The sequence below is a fragment of the Sturnus vulgaris genome, chromosome 11 (assembly GCF_052056855.1).
Source record: "Sturnus vulgaris isolate bStuVul1 chromosome 11, bStuVul1.hap1, whole genome shotgun sequence".
Lineage (NCBI taxonomy): Eukaryota > Metazoa > Chordata > Aves > Passeriformes > Sturnidae > Sturnus > Sturnus vulgaris.
Genome location: NC_142253.1, coordinates 16,393,055 through 16,418,388, shown reverse-complemented (window position 1 = coordinate 16,418,388; position 25,334 = coordinate 16,393,055). Strand labels below are relative to the sequence as shown.

At 39.2% G+C, this 25,334-nt stretch overlaps 1 protein-coding gene across 11 annotated transcripts in view; it reads right to left on the bottom strand.

Moving 5' to 3' along the window:
* Nucleotides 1-25,334, bottom strand: part of DOCK3 (dedicator of cytokinesis 3) — a 186,951-nt gene that overhangs the window by 98,716 nt on the left and 62,901 nt on the right. For all 11 annotated transcript variants that reach the window (XM_088171617.1, XM_088171614.1, XM_088171615.1 and 8 more), the window contains exons 7-9: nt 19,112-19,196; nt 11,563-11,604; nt 9,300-9,454 (exon numbers count right to left, since the gene is read on the bottom strand). In XM_088171617.1, coding sequence (XP_088027743.1) covers nt 9,300-9,454; nt 11,563-11,604; nt 19,112-19,196 — 282 coding nt within the window. The remainder of the gene's footprint in view (nt 1-9,299; nt 9,455-11,562; nt 11,605-19,111; nt 19,197-25,334) is intronic.

Genomic DNA, 25,334 nt, shown 5'->3' with positions numbered 1-25,334 from the left:
GCTCGACTGTCCTGGCTGCGCATTTGTGCTGCACCCTGCAATACAGCTACTGATAACCACGTGAGGCTTCTCATATGTGCTTGCACAGCTCCACACAAGAAAAAAAAAAACAGACTTTTATTTTCATTCCAATGGCCAACTTGGAAATTGGAATTTGGAAATTTGTCCAAGTCTCTCGAGTTTGTCAACTCCAAGAATATTACCACTGTCAGCGATTGAAACGGTCACATCAGGACAGCACTGCAGCCTGATGATTTTGAGAACACCCTGTAGGAACTTTCTAAAAAGGAAACAAGCCTCACTTCAGGCCTTCTGAACTCTATTTCATGAGCATGGTCTCATGTTCATGAAGAAAGCATGCACCTATATTAATATTTTAGGAATTTCCCATTGTGAAAAATAATGGGTTTTACTCTTGAAAGATGATTTAAGCAGTAGGAGGATCCTCCGGCAAAGCTTTTCAAGTTTATTTTCTGTTCATCATGATTATCTTTTAGAGTTGCTAATTTTTGCTTATCCTCTTGGGAAAAAATCTAGGTCCTTACAGCTGCTGTAAGACTGACCTAATAACAAAATCTCCCAGAGCTCCACAGAACGAGTCTCCATTCTCAGTGTGAGTGCAGCAGGAAGCCAGAGCACACACACAGAATGGAGCCATGGCTGTGAGGAACTCAATTCCCACTTCCAGTTAAACCAGCAGCATGTCCCAGATCCCAGCAGTGTCTGAGCAATCCATCACTGCTAGTGGTCAGTGCCAAGCCCTGGAGACAGCAGCATCACCTCTGCTGAACTTCCCGTTTGCTCACTGTCTCAACAGTGACTCAGAGATGATTTAAAAATCTTCCTTTTCAGGCAAGTGCTCACAGAGTGTGTTTGGTTTTTCCCCTTTTCTTTTGCTGGGGGAGGCAGGAGAGTTCTTTCCCGAGCTGTCTTATCCAGCAGCTCTGCAATAACCCCGCTTTCACAAACAACTGAGGCACAGTACACTGCTTTGGTTTATGGAGTGTATTTTATAAAGACATCTTAGAGAAAAGAACACCAAATCTGTGAGGGAAATGAATCTGGCCCTGAGAAAACGGCTCCAAGCAACACAGTTTGCTTCCCAGCAAATTCAGGCTTAATGCTCATGAATTATTAAATTACCACATTGGCGAGAAGCCCTGGGGGAGGATTACAGAGCTTACAGTAAGACTGTTACTGCAAACACTGGGTTTCCATGGAAACTGAAAATAGTGAAAATAACTACCTGTCATTTCTCTTGCCACATTCAAGGGAAAACCACCAAAATGTTAAAGTGTTATTGAGGCTTGCAGGGGAAAGGGAGCTAAGCACCAATTACATTCTCCTTGGCTTCTCATGACTCTGCCACACTTGAACATTTGACACTATCATGAGGATTTTTCTGTTATTTTCATCGTGAAAGGTACATATTTTTATTCCTGAAAGGAATCCTGTCAATTAGAAAAGGCTTCTATTAAAAAAAAAAAAAAAGAAAAGAGAAAAGAGAGACACTTCAGTCATCTAGTGCAATTCCCTAGGGACAGTGATTTTAACTAATGGCAGGCAGGGCAGACTGACCCTGCCAGGTGGCAGGTGAGGGAAGCTTTGCAGGGAAGACTTCTAATTTTGGATTACAGGTATTTTGTAGAATAAGGATTTTATCACCATTTCTACCCTGAAAGAAGTTAATGGTTCTGAGGTCTGGTACAGCAGCTGTCACATTTAATTCTTGTTCCACAAGAGCTTTGCACATGACAATTTCTGTCAGGAACACAGAACTGGCTTTTGAGGGGGAATTCTGCCACAGAAAGAGCTCAAGTGTAATGAGAGGATTCCATACACTGGGCCTTCCTACAGACACAAAATTACTTGGAAGTGCTTTCTCTGTTCTCACTTACACATTCAAACAACACAGATTTCCCTGCTGCCCCTCAAGTGAGCAGAATTTCTTTTAGCTGTATGTGTTTATGACACATTGTCATTCCTCCTGTGCAGGAAAAGGGAAGAAGTTCCAATGCCTGCAACTCATTGATTTCTTCCTGTTAACAAATAAAAATCAAAACAACCCTGCAGAAAACTCTGTATCCCTGCCTATTTGTACATCATATTTGACCCCCAGCCCAAAAAGCCCCCATTTGTGGGGAAAGGAGGATGGTGGTGGTGAGAGATGCAAAATAACATGGATATTTGTAAAAGCTCCTGCTATGGAATACCTACATATTAATAATTCCATAGGAACTAGGAAAAAGAGTAATTTTGTAGAAAATAATTAATATCTTTAATAATACACTTATATTTCTCACAGCAACTTTCATATACCAGTCCAGACAGTAGCAGTTTCTTTTGCATACACTATTAACAAGACAGAGAATAAACAGGAAAACCAAGCAAGTGCAGATTCCAGAGAGAGATCCAGGGAATTAAAGTCAGGAGAAGCAACCAATAAAGAAAATGAAAATGCATCACTCCTCCTGTGTTCTTTTCTAAAAATCTACCCACGAAAAAAACCTTATAAAATACTCCACAGGTTTTTGTCTTCAGTGATGACAAAACTTGTGTTTTTCACAAGTTCCATATTCCATCAGAAAGGCTCTTTATCCCAGCTGGGTGTGTGCAGCAGATTTCAGAGACAAACAGATCTTCCATGGTCACTGCAGTGCCCAGAACAAAGCCATTGCTGTGGGCAGCAATATTCCTTAATGTTTGCTGAGGTTTTGGGGAAGTTCATCTTGAGCAGGATGAAAAACTCATGCTGCTACCATTACTATTGTTATGAATTATCTATTACACAAAAATCAGAAAAATACTCCCCTTGAAATACTAAAGTCACATGAAACTAAAATACAGGAGGAGCGATGGAGGATTAGCTATCCTAAGAGATCAGATGCTAAAATACAGGTAAAAATTGAAAGACGAGCGTTTTTTCTTGACTAAGAAGAAAAAAAACCCTCATTCGTTGGTAAGGTTAATCCCTGGGAAAATTTTCTGAATATTAAAGAAATAATTCTGAATTATACAAAGTTATTTTTTCCCAGTAGACAAATCATTATACTGACAGCGAATGATACAACTTTTCTATTTTAAAATAGTCATGCTATTAAAAACACAACAAAAGGAAAATTTAGCACATATTCACAATTAAAATGAAAATACAATTTTCTACTTCCTTACATAGCAACTGGCAATAAAGGAACAGGATAATATTTTAAAGCAATTAACTGGGGATAAATGCCCACACATTGTCCCAGCACTCCCAGAGCCATTACTTGAGAGAGAAACAATACAGAAAAAAGATCTTCAGGTCAGTCCCATATCCTGGAAGAGAATGCAGTCAGACTCGTTTGACACAGTTTTTACTGTAGATCCTTCCACATTAATTAAAAATTTCTTTCAGCTATTCAACTTCAACTGTATTTATCTACTCAGTGACCCTTCTTTCCTTTTTCTGACCTTATTAATGCCAGTCTTCCTCTTTTTTATTTCACCTGTCCCCCTCTCTCCACTCCCAGCTGCCAAAGCTCCCTCTGCCCAGGCAGAGTCTGGTGTCTGGAACGTGCCCGAGTTCTACAGCCCCGGGCTGGGCAGGTAGGGCTGCTCTGTCCAGGTGATCCTGCACTAAGAATGCAGATCCTGCACATCAGAGCTCTGAGAGGACTCAAACCCCTTCTTGGACAAGACTTGTGGGAAATCTGCCATTGCATTTCACAAATTGGCTCAGTGTTTGAAATGGAAGCTCCTGAGAGTGGTAATTGTCTGCATTAGCAAGTGCTACAGGAAAATTATCCAAGATGGCAAGTGTAAGCACAATGTAATTTTAGCTACACTCTTCCTGCTAACATTTTTTAGCAGCTGATATACATTCCTATTGGCAGTTTAAAAGTAAAAAAAAAAAAAAAAAAAAAAAAAGACTAAATGATGATGAGAACTATGGAGCTAAGGGCCATCATTAAATACAAACAAACATGAGGGATTCTTGTCAAATTTGTCAAGGTAACCTTCAGCAGCCTGGTACAGATTTGTATCCTGACGTCTGAATTGGGAATAGTGTGTCTCAGAAACTCCTACTACAGCAAGAGCGAAAATCAAATCCCCTGCAAATTCATCATTTCTAAATCCAGTGTTTCCAAGTGGTGCATTTCATTCTACTCTACCTAAACACTGGCACAAACATTTTCTTTTTACAGCCTGCCCTGGCCACTCAAGTGCAGTATTGTGACTTCTACAGGACCAGGCTGTACAAGTGAGTGGCAACTTGAGAAAACTTCTAACACACACAGGTTAAACCAAACCCAGGTTGGTCATGCCCCACAAGTTTATTTGTTTACAAGGACACATTTAAATTGATAACAATGTTCTCTAATATTTTTATCCCCTTAGTATCCTGAACTATTTACACATTTGTCTGTTGATTTTTATCACAGAAAATAATTTGGTTGGAAAGTGTCCCAAGATCTAGAGATGAGTTACAAATGGGAAATCATTATCTCCATTACCTCTGCAGTTAGCACCAAACCCCACTGCAGAGCAGTACTAACAGCCAAACACTGCCACTGAACATTTGACTCAGCCTTGAAAAATAGGGGCAGATGATTTTATGTCAGATGACTTTTGAGCAGCTGAATCCAACCAACCTGCTGTAGACCCAGAGCATTTTTTCCAGTCCATAATTATGTTTCCAACCCATGTTTCTCTCCAGAGAACTGCTTTGTCAATGGTGCTAAATCCTGAAGACAAGACTTGGGACAGACTGTACTGCTCACATTCTCCCCATCATCCACCCACAAACTGAGAACATTTCCACAAAAAACATCTTTCCGTATCACCTATTAGCAAGAGCTTTAAAGAGCAAGCTTATGTTTTTTCTCATTTTGGCTTCTGCTTTTGAATTTTAACACTGAAATAGATGTTTTCCAATCAAACTCCTAGCCTGCACTGCAGTGGTTGCAATCCTGGCTCACCCCAAAGACGTGGCAGATATTTTAAACAGACACTGCAGAGAACACCTGCTCTCTCCACAAAAGGTTTGAGCACTTTCTGTATGAGAAATGCCCATATGGACTTCCTGAGTGACTCCCATCAACACCACCAGGGCACCCTGCACCTCCCAAAGCCTCAGGCACGAGGAGGTCGGTGCTATAAAGGGAATGGCAAAGTATGAGGAGGCAGGTGGAGGAGTTAGCAGCAGAAATATGTAAAATACCATTTTCCATGCATAATTACTGCTTAGGCCCCCAGATCTTCAAATTCAATCACATCAGAGTTTCTCTTTTGTTCTATTCACTCTCCATAATTAAGGATATTTCTAGATGACAAGAAAATTTTAAATCCCGCTGGTGTGTGAAATAGGGTAACTGCTTGAAGATGCAGGCAGAATGAAAAACATTCATATGTTTAAATATAAACTTTATAAAGAAAAAATATGACAGAAATTTATTTCTCCTTCTCCATACTCAAAAGGCTGAGAGAACTGGTATTGTTGAGCCTGGAAAAGGGAAGGCTTCAGGGTAACCTAGGTGTCCCTTCCAGAACTTGAAGGGATCCTACAGGAAAGATGCAAAGAGATTCTTTACAAAGGCTGGAGGGAAAGCACAAGGGGGAATGGCTTCACACTGAGAGTGGGTTTACATGAGATACCAGCAAAAAATTCTCCCCAGTGGGAGTGGGGAAGTCTGGCTCAGGGTGCCCAGAGCAGCTGTGGCTGCCCCTGGACCCCTGGCAGGTCCAAGGCCAGGTCGGACATTGGGGCTTGGAGCAGCCTGGGACAGTGGGAAGTGTCCCTGCCATGGCAGGGAGTGGAATGAGGTGGCCTTCAAGGTCCTTTCCAACCCAAACCATTCTGGGACTCTACAGCAGTTAGTGGACTTATCAAGCTTATTTCCAGAAAAAAAAACCCATGAAATTTTTCTAAGTTATGCATAATTCGATGCATTTCTGAGAAAAAGTTATTATATAGGTATTAAACCTCACTGCTTTACTGAATTTATTTTCACCCATCAAAATCATGCTAAAAACGTAAAAAATGTAAATATATGTCTTCTTTGTTGCACCTTTCTAGCACAAATAACACTCTGCATCCCTTTGTCTACCAGTTTCCAGCTCCTTTAGAGCAGTTTTCATCCAGCCTGTATCTTTTTATTTTATCAAGTTTAATACTCTCTTCTGTTGAGGCAGGAGGTGCATTCCCATATAACAGAATGAAATTAGTCAGCTCCATTGTGATTTGTGCTTGACAAATCTCTGCTGACTTTTGCTTACCATTTTGTTAGCTTCTTAGTGCTAACAAGTCCTTTATTTGTTCCACAACTTTTCACATTTGTCATCGGATTGCAGCTGACCTTCTTAGGGAGATTGAGGCAAGCAGCCATTAAATACTCCAGCTATCTTGGAAACATCTGCTCATGGCTTAATGTCCCCTTTAATCTGTTCACTTATTTCTTGATTTGAAAAAAAGGTTTTTTGCTGTAAAACATTATAGAATTTTTTTTTTTAATCCTTGATGCCCTTTGGTAGTTATATTTTTTCTACAAGTTTCTGTCTCTTCCTATCCCTGTTTGTGCAATTTCATTTATTTTTTTTATCCCAATTCCATTTCACCACAGAACATGATACAGACTTCCTGTTGTTCCCATATATTTAATCTTTCCTTCATACTGAAACAATTTGCTTTTGTGCTCTTCATCAACATCACTGAGAAGCAGTCACCTCTCACAAGTCTTTTCTCCATATCAGTTTACCTCTCTCTAATCTTTATTGACACCTTTTTACTGAGTTCACCATCTTTACAGTAACATTTTCTTTGCTGCCTTTTTGATGTTACTCTCAACTCAATCATTCCATAATCATTCATCCCATGGTATATCTCACAATGGGGTATAATCACTGGCTATAATCCAAACTGGATCAATTATCTCATCATTTTCCAGTAACTTCCACTTAGCAAACAAACTGAGGTATTAAAGATGAGTCACAAAGTTGTTAGACAAATGGCTTTTGCATGCAAGAAAAATAGAAATCCCAAATACTTTAAAACAGATAAATAAACTTTAATCCCTTTTTATCTGAGCCTTCAAGTTCTATTTACTTACAAGTATTACTTTTTCTATTTCTGTCAGACCAAAAATGAAGTCACTTTTTCCTTGTGTTTACCTCTAGGTCTGACCCCTCTGATGGCAGTGTTGTTATTCCTGCTGTCCATAACTCCCCACTGTCATCCTTTGTCTGCTCCTCCTTTGCTGACAACCATTAAACACAGAAACATTTTTGTATTCAGAACCTGAGAACCATCTCAAATGATATTTCAGCTGCTGCTCCAACCTTCTGATTGCTAATCTACACCTGGTGCATGCTGTTACTTCAGCCCCTGAGAAACACTGGAACTTTCAGCAATTCTTCACTTAACCTGCCTGGGAAATAACTCTTGGCACCAGCAGGTTGAGGGAGGTTTGGAATCCAGCACATGTCCAAGGCAGTAATGCTGAAAGCCACTCAGCCTCCAGCATGAGCTGCTTGGCTAAGAAATTTATCAACCTCCAAACCATTTCAGAAGTCAATTTGTCCCTTTCATTTAGAGTGCAGTGTGCAGAAGCCCTGCTTGGGTTTTTTACCTTAATGTACTATTTCCCGAGAGGAAAGAAAATGTTTTAAAGTAGATATAAAAACATCATTCCAAATTTGTAGCAATGTGTTTGTCTGTTTTCTGGTTTCTCCTCCAAAACAGAGCTCAGCCTCATTACACATTTTTTCCCCAACACTCTTTGGGATGTAAGAAAATGTAAAAATGATGTTGTTTTCACCACAGCAGACCACTGATGCTTAATGCAAAGAGCTAAGTAATAACAACTGTTTGCACAAAAAAGCATTAGTATATATTTAAATTTGCCTGAACCACTCTTTGTGCTTTTTCTCATTATAACTATTATTTCCTTTTTTTTTTTTTTAATCACTGGCAAAATAATTTCCTTAAGGTTCTCCACTCAGTGATTACATACAACCTGCAGCCCAAAACAATTCATCTCCTTTCAGTGCAATTTCTACTGGCAGCAGCTTGTCTGCCTGTCTCTTCCTCTTCCTGGCAGCTTTTCTCATTTAATTATTTAATATTTTACTGGTTTGCAGAAGGAACCAGTTGGGTGTATTTTTTTGGTTTGGTTTTCCATTTTCACCTTTCCCTCTTAATTTTCTGGTAATTGTCTCAAGAGAGGAATTATAGGCATGTCCTAAACGACATCAACTGGAGTGTCCGAAGAGCTGCAAAGATGAGAAGGGTCTGGAGGAGAAGCTTTATGAGGAGCAGCTTGGTTTGTTCAGCCTGGAGCAGACTGAGGGGACACCTCACTGGGGCCTTGAGCATCCTCCCAGGGGCAGGGGAGGGCAGGGAACCAATCCTGCTCTCTGTGCCCAGGGACAGCAGGGAAGGGCTGGAGCTGTGGCAGGGAAGGTTTCAGGTATCAGGAAATACCATCAGCTCATAAGAACTTTTCAATATTCCCCCAATTTTTAGTGAGATGTACTCTGAAGAGATACAAAACGAGAGGAAAGAACATTATGTGGCTCTTCCCTAACTTTGAAACAAATCTAAATCTAATTGCTGAAAACTAGGAGAGTTTTGACTGTGGCAGCAAGTGTCTGTCAGGACATGCTTTTACCAAAACTCAGAGCACTGCACAACACGGTGTTCTTCAGATCAGAGCAAGCTGCATTTGCTAAACTTCCAAGACACAAAATAAATGCTGCAATGCTCTTCTACATACTCTGGTGTTTTCAAAACACATGCTTGTAAGAGAAAAAGCCAGCCCATCTCATGTTTGCTACCACTGGCACCAATTAGTTCAATAAAATGAGAGTACAGACATAGGGATGAATGTTAAGAGTTTATGCTGAGAGCAATACATTGGTGACAAAAAGGTTTTTTGTGACAGGTCTGGAAGGCAAGGAGTGGAGGAGAGTTACAGAGGCACAAAGCAGTCCCTTCTCAAACCAACCCCACAGCCTGGCCCTGTAATTATTTGTGCTTCTTGGAGGAAGCTACAAGACACCAGGACCTTGAGTAATGTCTGGAGGCAAAGTCAAAAACCTAAAAAGTTCAACCATTCTGTGCCTTTGATGCTTCACTAAATTTCCTATGCAAAGACCAGTACTTCTGATATTCCCAAGTAAGAATTGCAGGATTGCAACTCATGATTTACCAGCTCTGTCCTTCCAGCTGTGCCACAAGAACACACCACTCTTTATCTCCAATACATTTGCTCTCTCACAGCTCTTTTCTTAGGAAGCTTTTCAGCTGTTTGACAAATTCCTACCTGATCTGTTTGCCTTCCCGGACATCGTACAAAGAAAAAAAGACATCTGTGTCCTCTCCAATGGTGTTGTAGGTGAAGCTTTTCAGGCTGAGGAAGAAGTGATGAGGCACCGGCATCCGACAGGCTTCCCCGTGCCGCTGACGGATCGTGTCCACCTGAGTCAAAGCAGGGAAACCATTGGCACTTCCAGACATTCTGTGTCCCCCTGGACATTCTGTATCCCCTTAGACATTCTGTGTCCTCCTGGGCATTCTGTGTCCTCCCTGACATTCTGTGTCCCCCTGGACATTCTGTATCCCCTTAGACATTCTGTGTCCTCCTGGGCATTCTGTGTCCTCCCTGACATTCTGTGTCCTCCTGGGCATTCTGTGTCCTCCCTGACATTCTACGTCCTTCTAGATATTCTGTGTCCTTCTAGATATTCTGTATCCTTCTAGATATTCTATAGCCTTCTACATACATCTATATATCCTATATACTTCTACATATTCTATATACTTCTAGATATTCTTCTAAATAAAGGACACCTGACCAACTTGACCATTTTAACTGAGAAGCTGCTCTCTTCTTGCCATCAAGTAAAAGTTTAATCTCAAATATATTCTGCCTCAAAGCTAAGTGCTAGATTGAGTTTTCTGCCTCTATTTTTAACACTTCTAATTTGAATAGATTGATGAAACTGTGATAGCCAAGTGGATGCAAAATAAATGGTTTATGCATTGGAAAACCGATTTTATCAAATAAACCAAGTCAATCCTATTTCTCAAATTTTGCCTCGATTCTGGTACTGAAAATGAATTATAAGATTGGTATTGGGTGGTTCCTGATGATTTCCATTTAAAGCAGAGGGACTTCAAAGCATTTTTAGTCACATTTATTACATTCTTTCTTTTGAGCGGCTGCAATTCACTCACAGAGGTCATTTATGTGACCAGTAGGACAAGGACAGTGACTGTCCCCTTGTACTGGGCACTGCTGAGGCCACACCTTCAATCCTGGGGTTTGGGCCCCTCCTTCCAAGGAAGAACTGAGGTGATGGAGCCTCTCCAGGGAAGGGAATGGAGCTGGGGAGGGATCTGGAGCACAAGTCAGATGGGGGGAGCTGAGGGAGCAGAGGGGACTCAGCCTGGAGGAGGCTCAGGAGGGACCTTCTTGCCCTGTGCAGCTCCCTGAGAGGAGGCTGTAGCCAGGTGGGATTGGTCTCTTCTCTCAAGGAGCAAGCAATAGGAAAAGAGAAAATGGTCTCAGGTTGTGGCAGGGAAGTTGAGTTTGGATATCAGGGAGAAATTCTTCACTAAAAGAGCTGTCAAGCACTGGAACAGGCTGCCCAGGGAAGTGGTGGAGTGACCATCCTTGGAGGGGTTTAAAAGATGTGTAGATGTGCTCAGGGACAGTTTAGTGGTGTGTTTGGCAGTGCTAGGGGAACATTTGGACTTAATCTTAAGGGCATTTTCCACTCAAAAACAATCCATGACTTAGAATGGATTAAGAGGCCAGTTTGTCCTGCAGGTATAAAAAACCAAGAGTTGATAATATGAGCAATCAATCAAGCCAAATAGTAGAAAAGTTTACAGTTTGACTCAACATAACAAGACCTATTTACAGCAGTGAATGCTGAGGTGGCCACAGAAAAATGAGTATAAGCAAATGTATGCGTCCAATTTTTACAACCCTTTACATCCATTCATGCTGATCTCAATAAACAGGTTGCATGAATATCCTAAGTTCCCTATGCTCATCTTCTCTGAATGCACAGACAGGTATAGTCTAACCAAAAAAATCTTAAAATTTCCAGACTTACAATCCAGATTTGTACTGGTTCAAAAGGAATTTTGTTCTGGACTTTAAATTAAATCTAAGGAAATCCTCACTCTTTAAAGACAGGTAGCTGTGGAAGCACAGATCTCTGTAAAGATCAAAGCCAGATTCCATGCCCAGGACTGGATTATATCCAGTACAGAAAGGATGTGTGGAACAGAAGCCACTAAGCCACGTGTCAGCAGAGGGGTAGAGAGAAGAGTCACAGGGGCAGTGAGGCTTTTGATGTCACCACACAATGGTATCTTTTAAGAGCAGCACTTACAAGCTCAGGAAAAGAGACCTAAATGGAATTTGAAGTAGGACTTCAGTGACTTAAATACTTGGGAATCTTCTGAGGAAGTGTTCTATGGGTGAGGAATTACCCAGTAATCAGAATCAGACCTTTACCCACAGTACCACGAACTTAAAGACAAGAAAAAATTCAGATGTGGATAGTATTTACCTGTGATGTGCTCTGCTGGACACTGTGTCTACTTGACAAATGCTGTGGAGATACAAAATAGTAAAAATTAAACCTTTTTTGAAGTAAGAAATATTTACATTATATTCATGTAGCATTAGAGCAGAAATTCTAAAATATGACTTTCAAAATTATTACCAACTTTTCATGCCTTTTTTCACAGTGTATCACCACTCACAAGACCACTTGCTTTGCTAAAGGCTTTTCTCAGTTAAGCTGTTGCTTTATCTGACTATTTGAATTTACAGGGAGTATTTACCTTAGCTTTTAAAGTAAATGGCTGTCATAAGTTAGACAGAATTTCAAAAAGAAATGCTATTACAGTGTTGGGAAATTTCATTATTCTCTATAATCTCTGTCTTCTCTTGCAAAATGGGAAGATACCTCACTACTAATCCTCATCTCCTGGTGTAATGTCTGTGGAAAGATGCATTTGTTAAAAAACACAGGCATCTAGAAAGAAAGATGGATTTCAAACATTGTTAAAACTTTTTGCTCCAATAAGAAAATGAAATCCTGAAAATTGGTTAAAGACTCCTCTATAATTTCAGCTGCCCAACACATGTAAAGAAGAATCAGTATAAAGCACTACATGTCTAAAACTCAGAGGATGTTGCTGTATTTAAAGCCCTTTGTGCTAGAAGGAGATGTTATAATCAGAAAATGGACTGCAAGACTCACTGAAGCCATTTAATCTCCAAAGAGAGATTTAAATACTAATCTAAATTGAAAAGGTTTCAGAGAGCTTTAAAAAAAAAATCATTAATGATTCTGTCATGCCTTTCCCTGCACATCATCTTAATATTAACATTTTAAACCGAAATATTAACACTGACACTGCCACACATTATAATAAATACTCTCTTCATTCACCTCAGCTCCCTCCTATTACAAATTTTACATTTACACTCTACATCAGAATTAGCAGATGTGTTGACAAACAAGAAGCTTCAAAGCAGGTGAAAGCAAAAGATTATCCACAAATATAATTGGCAATACTCTTCAATGACTACGCCATCTTTCACACAGAACACAAATAGGACTTTTCACCACAAAAGGAGAGATACTCTTCATAATGAGAATAAACCAAGGAGGTGTTGGGGTACTGAGGGAGCTGCCAGAAATGCTCACTGAGCCACTTTCAATCCCTCACCAGCAGTGGGCCCAGCTGCCCAAGGGCACCCCTGTATTTGACACTGGTGATGCCACATCTCAAACTCAGTGCTCAGTTTTCAGTCCCTCACTGCTGGATTGGCTATTAGGGAGAATTTTGTCACCTCAAGCACTGGGACAGGCTGCCCAGGGCAGTGGTGGAGTCCCCATCCCAAGTGTACCTGTGCCACCTGGGGACAGCAGCTGGTGGGGCCTTGGCAGTGCTGGAGGAACGGTTGAGCTCAATGATCTCAAAGGTCTCTTCCAACCTAAACAATTCTGTGATTCTAAATGGCATATTTTGACATCTGTTCACATTCACAGTTATAAAAATGTCCTCTTCCACACTCTCAGTAGAAAAATAATGATCTCCAGCTCCATTGTTTGTCTCACTATTTCATCATCCTCTGAATGTTAAAAGCCTTCAAGTTGGCTGAGTTGCCTATTTAATCTTTTTTGTCACCTGCAACCACTCAGAATCAGCTGGCATAGAAAAGACCAGTTATTTAAGCTACTCAAGGTGTCCTGAGTTCTTTTGATTAAATTAATCTCTAAATCCAAGTAAGAAAGTGAGACATTCAAGCAACACAAACATGAGAGGTGGTCTGAAGAGATTCCTCAGCAAACCTTCTGCTTACAGAGTGCACACTGAGGTAAATCTACAACAAGAAGTGGTAAAAATCTCAGGTTTTAAATTTTTCCACAACCAAAGGAGTAGATTTGACAAGTCCTCTGCTTTCATGCTTCAGGACCACATTACAACAATACAATAATTGACTGAGTTAATTAATGTGCCCTTGCCTCTGGCCAAGCAAAGTGCCCAGAGGGTATGTGCCACTTTTGGGTACTTGGAGGGGAGGGTGACTGAAAACAGCCAACATGGATTTATCAGGGGTGCATTATGCTGGATCAAGTGATTCCCCTGAGGTAAAATAACCAAATTATAGATGAGGGAAGATGAGTGGCTGTTGTCTCTCCCCAGCTCAGTGAGGCTCTCAGCACAGGCTCCCACAGCATTCCTGTACCCAAGCTGTAAACTTACACCTGCATGGGCACACTAAACTGCTGGGGCAGAAATCCCAGCAAACAGCAGCAATTCCAGCCTCCAAAGGTAGTGGCTGATGGTGTCAATTCTTCAGGGGTCTGGCCTGAGACCTATGCAGCCTCAAATTCCCAGATGATCCTAAACTGGGAGCAGCAGACTGGCAGGGTCCTACTACAGCAAGGCAAACATAAGCCAGGGGAGCACTTGGGCAGCAGGAACATTTAATATTTGACTGTTTCTGTTATCAGCAATGGAACCAGCAGACTGACAATAACATTTATTCCTTTCTCCTCAGCACTGAGTAAACCACTGCATTGAGCAAAGGCCAGAGAAGCAGCACAAGGGCTTTGAGGAGGATGGAGGGAATGCAGCATTTTGAGTTTGGAAAAGGTTTGTAGGATCTGTGGCAGCCTTCCTATAACCAAGCAATTCCCAGCACGAAGAGGCAGCGAGGCTCTGCACAGAGCTGCACAAATACTGTGGGCATCAACTACAACATGGGATACCCCAATGTTCCAACAAGGAAAAATGTAACTCCATCAGAGCACCCATCAGAACATAGAACAGGGATCCAATCCTTTCCCTTGAAGAATTTCAACATCCAACCGGACAAAGCACTGAGCAGCCTGCTGTGAATTCAGAATTCACCTTGCATTGAGAGCAGCAAGTTTACTTAGACCTCCCTGAGGCCCCTTCCAACCTGAAAAGCCTTCCAAAGTGATATAAAAATAGGACTGTTAAGAAATTATCCATCTTCATTCTAATAAAAAAAAATCAGTTTTACCTTTATTTTCCCTAGAAGATAGTTGTCTGTAAAGGTTGTGCAAACTTTAACTGATACAATGTTCAGTATATCTTTCCTCATCAAAGGGTTTTCTGATGCCTAAATTGATTCCTTGCTATTGTAACCTAGGCCTATTGATTGTTTTCCTATCCATCATTAGGATTAAAAGATTCATTAATTCAGCTTGTGATTCCAGTATAACCTCAAATCTCCTCTAGAAAACCACCTAAGCTGGTAGTGTCCCAATCTGCTCTTCAGAGCAACAATTGACTGCAGGAGTTGACACTTGGCATTTATGAATCTCCCTGGTATATTACATTTTTAATATAATTTCCTAAATTTCTCTATATTATTTGGAATTCTGATCCTTCCCTCCACTGAAAGAATCAGAAATATCATTTCCAACTTTGTGGACTTTGTATATTTAGTAGAGCAGACTCCTTATTTTAAACTTGAAGCACTACAAAATGGAGGGTGACCCCAAGAAATTCAGCTAATTCATTCTTCCTCCTATTTAATCAGATTACTGACAACCACTCTTTTTTTCTTTTTTTTTTTGAGTATGGGTTTTCTAATTTTTAGTTCTGCATTTACATTACAGCAATTTCATCTAGAACTAATGACTTTTAGTGAATTTAAATTAACACAAACATTTAAAACCTTTATCAAAATCTAAATATGGCATCAGCTGCTTCTCCTCTATCCACTAGGCTTACCTATGTTCTGTAACTTTAAAAAATTGCTTATTCTGGACAAGTTCACACTCACTATTATTCATGCCCCTTACATGCTGCAAGTAATTATTATTTTCTATTATTATTATTATTATTATTATTATTTCCCAGAATTTTTTACAGGGAGAGAAAAATTACCAGCTCTTCCTCCATCACCTATTTTTAAGGTGTGAAATGGGCTTGTCCTTTGCTGGTATTCTGGAACCTTGCCCATCTTCCCAATGCTTATCACTCACATCTGATATGGCTTCTCCAAAGATCCCAGCTGGAATGTGTATAGTTCCAAATCCCCTGGAACTGAAAACTTCTTGATAAAGTTATCACCTTACCAGAGTTTAGTGAGGCAAGAAGTGCCACATTATATTCTTGTATCATGTGCCAGTTGGTTTTCCCCAGTATAAAAACTTTCCTTTAGCTTCCCAGTCAGTACCAGGTTATTTATATAAAACTGTTCCTTGATACAATTGACCACATTCACTTGTTCTATTTGAATTTGTGCATTGCCTTTCTAATCTTTCTATTTACCCATTTGTGCTATTCTATTATATTTCTCTATAATTCTGTTCTTGTAAACTGGCTCTTGGTAATATCAATTTCCCTTTCACTCTAATCCCTGGAGGAAATGAAGAATTCTTAATTTATCCAACTTGGCCTGTTAGCAAGCATCTTGTGGTTTTGTTCTTAATTTACTGAAAGAGCTATCAATTCTCCTTTCCTCCATTTTCTCATCAAACTTCTTTCTCATTATATCTTATCTACCATTATCAGTGGTAGATAATTCATATTATCTATAATAATATTATCTACCTACATCTACCAAGTTTTCAGTATTGTTCTCCCTCATTCCTTTCCTAACAATACCTGCTGAGTGAATCCCATCATTCCCAAGTCACTCTTAAATCACTTTCTGTCTTCATATTCTCATCTGGCTTCTTACTGGGTTTTAGAACCCAACCTACACAAACTTGTCCTCTGTGAATCTGCTTTGTTTGACAAAGGACAACCAAGAAAATCACAACGAAGATTTCATGCTCTTCCTGTCCAGTTTGTGTCCAGTTGTTTTCCTTATCCAGTAGAGTTTTGGGTAAGTGAATTCTTACCAATCACATTTACCATTTGAATAAAGAATAAACAGTTATGAGGTGATGGCAGTATTAATTTGAAATTATTTATTTAGGAACTCTGGTTTTTTTATTAGGAACTTTGGTGATCTCATGGCATTTCTCTCACACAGTTGGAAGAAATGCCCAAGCTGCAGCTGTGCCTTCCATGCACCTCCTGAGGACCCACATACCCACCTCAATAACTTGATAGAGAAGCTAAACCTAATTAATCACCACCTTTGAACATTTCTGATTTGTGAAACGACTTCAGACATTTGTGTCTTGTAACCCTTCCACTAAAATGTGCCATCCAAGTGTTCCTGACATTCTGCAGGACTTTGTGTTCCTAAATGACTTCAATCCAGTGGCAACTCCAGCACTGAGCTCTGTGGCAGAATTCTGAAAACGTATTTTCCCACCATTCAGAAGTAATATGTACTTTTAAAAAGTGTTCTGTCATATTGGTTAAAGTCACAAACATTGTCATAGGGAAAGGGCAATTTGCTTTCCTTCAGGAGCAAAGCAATAATTCCTGACAAATGCTGTGCATCCTGCAGCCACTGGCATTTAGCTTCAGAATGAGTAACATGCAGAAGCAGGGTGTGCAAGGCCTTACAGCACAATGGTTCTGCCAAGGAGATGAATGCAGCAGCATCACCTAGCCATGACAAACACACAGCAAGGAAACATGAGAGCTAAAAAAGAGGCTCAAATTTAACAATTTATCAAGAGAAGTGCTAAGTGTAATGACTGAGTAAAAACTGCTTGAATCTCTGTTGCCACAGAGAGAAAAGTCTGATGTGTTACCTCACCCATTGCTCTGCTAATGAGTGTTTTCTATGTTATATTTAACATCCTACAATCCTGAAAAGACAAGAAAGTAATTTGGCTCTCACAATATTCCTGCAAGATTCTTTTACAATATAAAACCTCACTGCTCATTTGAGAATCCATGAAGTATTTCATCACAAGTAAGGAGGACTTTCTCCCTGGGTTTTTGTTAAATAATAAAAACAATCCCCAAACCATATTAAAAATAACCCTAAAAAAATCTAACATACCCTTCCTTCATTTTTTACCAAATTTAAGTTAAAAAGTAGTAACAGGTTTTCAGCTGCTTTGTTTCCTGAAATGGCCTCGTGGCTGTGCAGAGATGTGATCACACAGCTCTGTCCTCTTGCATCTCCAGCCCCCAGCAGCAGTGAAGTGTGCAGTGGGTAATGGTGCTGTCCTGAGCCCTGCCCAGCACAGAGACACTCACAGGACTAAGGGGTGACATAATCAGCCTGCTCTGGCAATAAATATTGCCCATTTGCAGTACTCCAAGTATTCAGAGTAAAAAAATGTGCAGAATAAACCTCAGAGTAAAAAAACAATCTTCAGTTAGCAACTAATCTCATACCCTGAGTCTTCACTGATGGAATTTGCTGCTGAGTTATTCCCACTCTGTACTGAAGGAAAACTCTGCTGTACTGGCACCAAACCCTGCTCAGACCACAGCAAATTAGGAACAAACTTTCAAAATTAGCACTATAGACTGGTGTACTTTCATATTTCTTATGCAATAATTCTTAGTTCTTTCCATGAAATCCACTGTTACAAGGTGCAAATAATCCAAACCAGCAACAGCACCCAGCTTGTCTACAAAACATGTTTTTGGTTTAAGGAAAAGTCACATCTTGCACACCAAACCCATCACCAAGCCATGGACCTCTTCCCCTAATCCTAAACAGCTGAAAGCCAAAACTGTTTTAAAACAAGAAATAAAAAGCTTCCTAGAAGTGAGTGACACTGTAACAACATTATGTAGAAAACAACTATTTTCTATGGAAGATATTAAGTGAAGAAATTGTACAAAATAATTGCTGAGGGTTTTTTAGTTGGCTTTTTTTTTTTTAGCTAAAACAGCACGTGAGGCAGAGTTTTCATTTACTTTCCCAAATTTTACATGCTGTTTCTCCCTCTACAGTTAGACCACAATCTAAAACAAAATTATCTGTATTAGTTCTACTAACAGAGAATCCAAAGACAGATAAGTTGTAAAATGCATCAGTGGCTTTACAGTTCACTAATGGCACAATTCACATTTCCAAAACAACTTCAACTTCATTATGTACAAACAGGACTGTGCAAGTGACTAATAATGACAGAATTTGGAACTCACCCCAGTGAAGGAATTATACCACTTCACCTGAAAATCCAAATATTCTTATTCAAATGCACTCCATGCTTTCTAAGGAGCACTGACATACAACAGGGATGGCCTTACTGTTGAAGGATTAGTTTTGCTGAAATTAATTTATGCACTGGTCTCCCTCCTCTCTTCCCTTTTTTTGAGAGCTCAAAAAGTCTTTGCAACAGGGCAAAGATATTTCTTATCTATGCAACCACCAACCTTTTCACTTAGGTATTATTCATCTGCAAATCTGCTCAAAGAATCAAATAGTGGCTCTCAGGAGCTTTCTGGACTCAGAGAACCTTCCAAGACTTAATATCACATTACTTTGTAAATTGAAATTAAAAAACATCAAAGCAAGCCACTGCTTAGGGTACCAGAGACACTGTTCTGGTGGTCAGAGTACACATGGAGAAGACATTTAACTTATAACACCATTTGAAACAAGAAAACATGTAGGAGTAAAGAATAAAAACATTTTCCCTTCTTTTCCTCTCACAGTGAAAACTCAGAGCAATCTCCCACAGAATTTCTTACCATTTTATAAAGGTCTGAAACACTGATCTGATCTGAATCCACAACCTCAAAGTCCTTGCGTGGAACTAAGTCAAGGCCCAAATGTCTGCAAGAGAAGGAAGGAGCAGTGTCAGTGTGGCACAGGAATGGTCACCAGCACCTCCTCCCTGTGCCTCCTCCAGGGCAGGGACATGGAAAGACTCAGCTGTTCCAGTCTTACTGCAGTTGTTAACCATTGAACAATTCTAAAGAAAACTTCATGCAAATATTAAAAGAAATCCTACTACAAATTTGTTACTTTTTGTTTCCTGACTTCAGTGGAGCTCTGAAGCTCCCAATTAATGCAGGGAAAGCTTTTGGCCAATATGTTGGTACAGTACCCAAAACAAGGTAATTTTGTACATAGAAATGTAGCAGGCAAATAAAGTTCATATTCTGGTTGCTGCTGAAGCATCTGAGTAAGATCCTTCACTATATAATAAAGAAATCCCATTAATAGTCCTGTTCAAATGTGCCAACAGATCCCAAGCCTTGGGAAGCTGCTTTGATATTCCTGGTGTTCATGCAACTTCATCCCCATGTAAACAGAGCATTTTTTGTTAGCAATAAACAATAACTGCAATAACAATAATCTTCATCTCTATTTGTACCACACACAAAATATTTTTAATTATTCTGAACAGAATTAATATTTTGGCTCAAATCAAATATATAAACTGATTTTAAAAAAAATGCAAAGATGGAAGGAATTCAGCTGTAGAGAAGGCAGTTCAGGTCACAGCTTCACAGGAGTAGCAGACAAAATAAGATATTCTTTATCCAGACAAATAAATACAAACTGTTAATGATTAATTAAAAACTGTACACTGCAGAACAAGACAACCTTAAAGGTGACAAACCCCAAGTTTTGCTCCATAGATCTTCTATAGTTTCTGAGGCACAAAGAGTTCTGAGCATTACATTAAACACATGTTAGGAGTAAATAAAAAAAAAAACCCAACACATGAATTAACCATTTTCCTGCTTTTACCTTATGTAACTTTGATACTTCACTTCTAGACATTTTTTATTGAAATTCTTAACAGTCTTAAAGAAAAAAGCAAAACTTCAGAAGAGGTGCCCTCATGAACTACCCTGGCACTCCTTCTGTCACAAACTATAAACGAAAAGCAAAAGTCAATTTAATTTTGTAATCAGAGAGGGAAACATTCTGCACAGACTTGTTCCTGATGGCAAATGAAAAATTTTATTGAGAAAAACCTCTCTGGTACTGTAGAGTAATTGTGTGGAGCAATAACAGAAGGCTCCAGGCAAGCCAGTGTCTCTTTCTGAGTAATTGGTTTAAAACAACAGCTGGGGAGAACCAGTGCTTTGCCTTTGCTCACCACAGTGCTTTCAAACCTTACCCAGAAGTTTCCAAACTCTATAATTCTTTTTTTGAATCTTTGCCTAAGCAGGTTTTACTTCTTAATTTATATCCCTAAACCATCACATCTCCAAAATATAGCTCAGCCCTGTTCACTTGCCCTGGCAGCACTGTATGGCCATTGAAACACCCTAGTGACAAACTGGAATTTCCACATTCTCAGTTCTTTGCTCAAATCAATTCTATTTTCAAGAGAAAAAAGGGAGCAGCTTTCCTTCTTCAATACAGTTTCAGGTCAAATACCAAATTCTAAATTCTAATGCTACATTGTGAAAGTCATGGTTTCACACTTGTTTTGATTAAACTTATCAAATACAAGTTATCTGTGGCCCAGGACCAGTATCTGAAAACTGCAGCTGCAATGATGAAAGTGACTGCATCTACTGACCAAATGAAAAAGATTCAAATAAGGACACACTAGGTAATCCTCACCTGCTGCTGCCAGTTGAGCCTACTTATCACAGAAAGTAAAAAAATATAATACAAGAAATGGTAAAATCAGTCAGAGATCACTGCAAAGTTTTAACAAAAATCAATTAATGCTCATAAAATTAATTCACAGAAGCTTTCCTGAATGTATCTAAACAACCTCCAAAACACCCTGTCATCCAGGTGTGCACACCCCCAGCCCTGCAGCACATTGATAAAGGGAATTCCCCTCAGCACACAGGTATGAGCAGATGATTCCCTAACTAACATTATCAGAGCCATTGTGTGTGCACTGCAGTACCAGGACAGTCATGGAGCTCTATTAAAGTTTTAAAGTTCCCCAGGAAAATCTGGCCAAGCCAATCCCAGCCTGACAAGGTTCTGTTCACATCATTTCAGCTCTCTGGAGAGCTGGGGTGAAGCAGTGCCTGCACTCATTACTCAGAACATGACAAATGTATTATCTTCTGCTCAATAATGTTCAACACAACTGCAGCAGCATCCCTGTGAAACTTATCTAATACCCTATTTTTAGTTAAATCCCTTAACACTGTGGATTTTCAGCCCAGCAGATTCTCATTCTCTAATACTCTGTTAATCCTGCACAACACTTGCTCCCAGCAAACAAGGGTGTCTTGGCTGGAGCACAAACATGCAGCCATTTACTGTGCAGGTGGAAGTTCAGGTTTGTACACTCAATTTGTATCAATTATTTCTTTGCCTGTGAAGGACTGACAACATAATGCTTGAAATGGCAGACAGTCAGTGGCCCACTTTCCCTCTCTATTATCAAACACTGGGGGAATAGAAGAGCCCCAGCTGCCAGGCAGTATTTCTCCAAAACAGAGCATGCATAAAAATTACATAATGTACTGGTTTGTTTATTTGACAGTTCCTGTCTCCACAATAGTTTCTTTTACAAGCAAATTCTTGTGGTGCTCTTTTATTCTGCATTCACACTGAGCTGCCCTTCAAAAATATTTCCCAAGTATACCTACAAAATATCCCCAAGCCTATCAATTACCTCTTGATTGCATCTGTTTGGGATCCCTCCAGCTGGCATTTAGACCTTCTTCCTCTTCTACATAAAAGTCTTCACAATTTTCCTTTCTTTTGGGGATAAAAATTTTAAAAATCCACCACCTAAAATCTCTAGATAATTTTCTCTTAAGTAATATGAAATCAAACCAACTGACAAAATTATAGGGCTTTTTATTAGTGAAAGGGACAAACACAGAACTCAAGGTCACCTGGGCTTCTAGAAAAAATCAACTTGGGTTTAAGGATAATTTTGAAGAATAGTTCTAATTTTTAGTACATTCATTTATGTACAATGCAAACACTACAGCATTTAGAATTCATAAAACCACAAGTCAGGACAACTCTTCTTAGAAGAAGCTTGCATAAATATGTCATTTAGCTTAAAAAAAAAATATATATCTTTCAGATGCAAACAGATTGGGAGAGCTCATCACATCTCTGGAGGGTGCAAGATTTCATCCTTTTGCTCCAAAAACATCCACTTTACCTCAACCTTTTCAGCTTTAATTTTGCAGCCACAACTTTTTCTTGCATTGCTTCTCTCAGTATATCAAAGCCTCACTTCATATCATTGTATTTCTCTTACACAAATAAAGATTGTGAAGGGAGGAAAATGATCCTGGCAGTGATTCACATAAACTATGTACAGACTTTAAAATAGACTTTGAAGGAAATACAATACAGAAATCCATGGAAAATGAAATACATTAAAAAAACATGTTTGCCAAATCAGACTGCTAATACAACCTGATACTTTTCTTTGAGAGAATTAAGTTAAGTTCTACAAAAAACTGTAGGGGCTGCAATCTACAAATAAATTGGTAAAGCACTGATGTAATGCTACACAGGAAATAATTTCTTAAAATGAAGATGATGAGATGAAGGTAAATAATCTTAGTTAGGATCTGATAAAAGGGAATTGTAGCAAATACTTCTGAGCATGGCTATAGAGAGGTTATTCAGGTTTTCCTCAAAGACAGCGAAGTTCTCTATGTGTTTAATCCCAACTCCATCATTACTCCAAGCATATTCAGCAGAGGAAAGATGCTGCACATTCTGACAGAAATGGCAGCTGCTCTTCCTGCAATTCTTAAAGGCTTTTCTTTGTGGTTAAGTTGGTCACTCCTATTTTGATCTCCTTTGATGTAATGACAGCTACTGCAATAAAACTGCCTTTAATTCTCCAAACAGGGACCATCTGTACTTTTCATTCCTATCTCCAGGTGCATTCTAGTAACTCTAAGCTAATTGTTACAACACTACCAAAAAGTCATTCTTATTCCTTTTATGTCAAGAAAATATGACAAGAGGATAAATCAATCTAAGCCTCAAAATAATCTAAGAGTCTGAGCACTGAAAATTAGGGCTTTTTGAAATTCAAGATTGTGCTGACTTCACTGGATCACACAATTCCAGCTCTCCACAGCTATGGATGTCAGTAGTCAGTAGGTGTAACCAACTGCTACTGGTTTTCCAACTGCAATTCTGAGGTAGGAGAAAAACCATGACCTTAAAAGTGTGTTTCATTTTCTTTGTATGACAGTGTGAAAAATTTATTGCTAATATTTTGCCCTTTGTTTTTCTTTTTAAATACTCAGTTTTACCTTTTGGCTACCTGTGGATCTTTCTGTGCAGAATTTATGGCAGCTATTTGGAAGATTTCTTTTAATGCAACGATTTTAATAGCATTTTATGGGAAAAAAGAATAACCTTTGACTAAAAAGTAATATAAGCCTACAAACTCATCTTGTTTATGGCTTTTATCTGTCAAAAATATCAAGGTATTGGTGGCTCCCCCTCCTTACTCTGTTTCTAACCCTGAACATAGAATATATATTCCACATTTACAGGAAAGGAAGTATCTTCCCTGAGTATGCAAGGAGACCTGGATGCTTTCTGGTAATCTCCTGCCAGGTGCTACATTCACCTGAAAGAATCAGTCCTGAAGACCAGGTGAGATGACCTCTGATTTTCAAGTTGAATTACTTTGAAGAAAGCTTCATCTGCCTTTCTGGCACACAAGGTATTGCACATACTGCAGCAATTAGCTTTTGGCACTAGGCAGAAGCAGAGGATTCACATTTCAAATAGAAGCTCTGTCAGGCAGATTCCTTCATCTGTTTTTTGATGCAGATGAACAGCTCTTCATCAGCAAAAAAGCTGCATTCTGGTTTCCCACTCTAAGCAATAGTAAAACTCAAAGGACTTGCCCATTCACATAGAAGCAAAAACCTAAACAAAAATTTCAAAATCAACTATCTACTTTACTTGAAACATGATAGAAAATGAGATGAACTGAAGTTGCAACTTTATAATGTGACTTAAATGAGACGATAAACAGCAGACTTCAGCTTCATAATGTTTGTTTCCTGCTTTACAAGTTTTTCCTTGTTATTCACAGACCATTGGACACTTCCAACAGCATTTCACACTTCCATAGATCAATATTATGGCCAATTGTGTCAGAATGAAACATTACTAGAAAGCAGAAGAATTTGTAATATTCTGTATAAAACCCAGCAACGTAAGCAGGAAAAAAAACAGCAGATAAGATTCTAGCTGTGCAAAATACACAGAGAGATGCTTAAAAGTGCAAGTCTAAAACCAGCAAAGTGCTCATCTGAAGGCAGCAAATTCTGATTGGGAAATACTAAAAGCTCTGTAGCAGCAATATCAGCCCTGCATGTGCACAAACCTAAACCACGTGGGGGGAAGTGGAACAAGGAAGAAAGCATTAATTAATTAATTAATTAATGAAAAAAGGGATTGAAAAAAAGGATGAGTCCAGGATCTTTCTTTTGTACAGGGGAGAAAGAATGTGTGAGCAACAGAAAATGGAATTGCTCCAGGAAGGGGCAATCAGAATTGTGTTAGAATGATTAGCAACAATACAGGGAGTAAGCAGCAATAATTGTAAAATAATATTCCCACATTTTAATAGGCCAAACTACAGAGCAAAACTTATTAATATTCACGGTAAGCACACAAAACTAAGCAAATAGAAGGTCTGAAAAGAGTTTAAATGAGTTCTTTCACAAAAAAAGAAATCTGTAGCTATTCATCCAAGGAGTGTATCTGTCCCTTGATTTCCACCAGCTCCTACCAGGACATAAGGGACAACTTCCAGAGCTACTGCCAGTGTATTTAAGGGAAAATTGTGCCAGTTCGACAAAGAAAAAAAACCTCCCTTACTGATACTGACAAGAAGTGTGAGTTTCATGTTTGCATCACTCCTTCCCCAATAATACAATTCATTGATGGTCAAGGTCAGGATAAAAGTAGTATCTCACTAAACAAGCAAACATGTTACACATTAGATGTGTGAGATTATTTTTCTTTTCAGGAAAT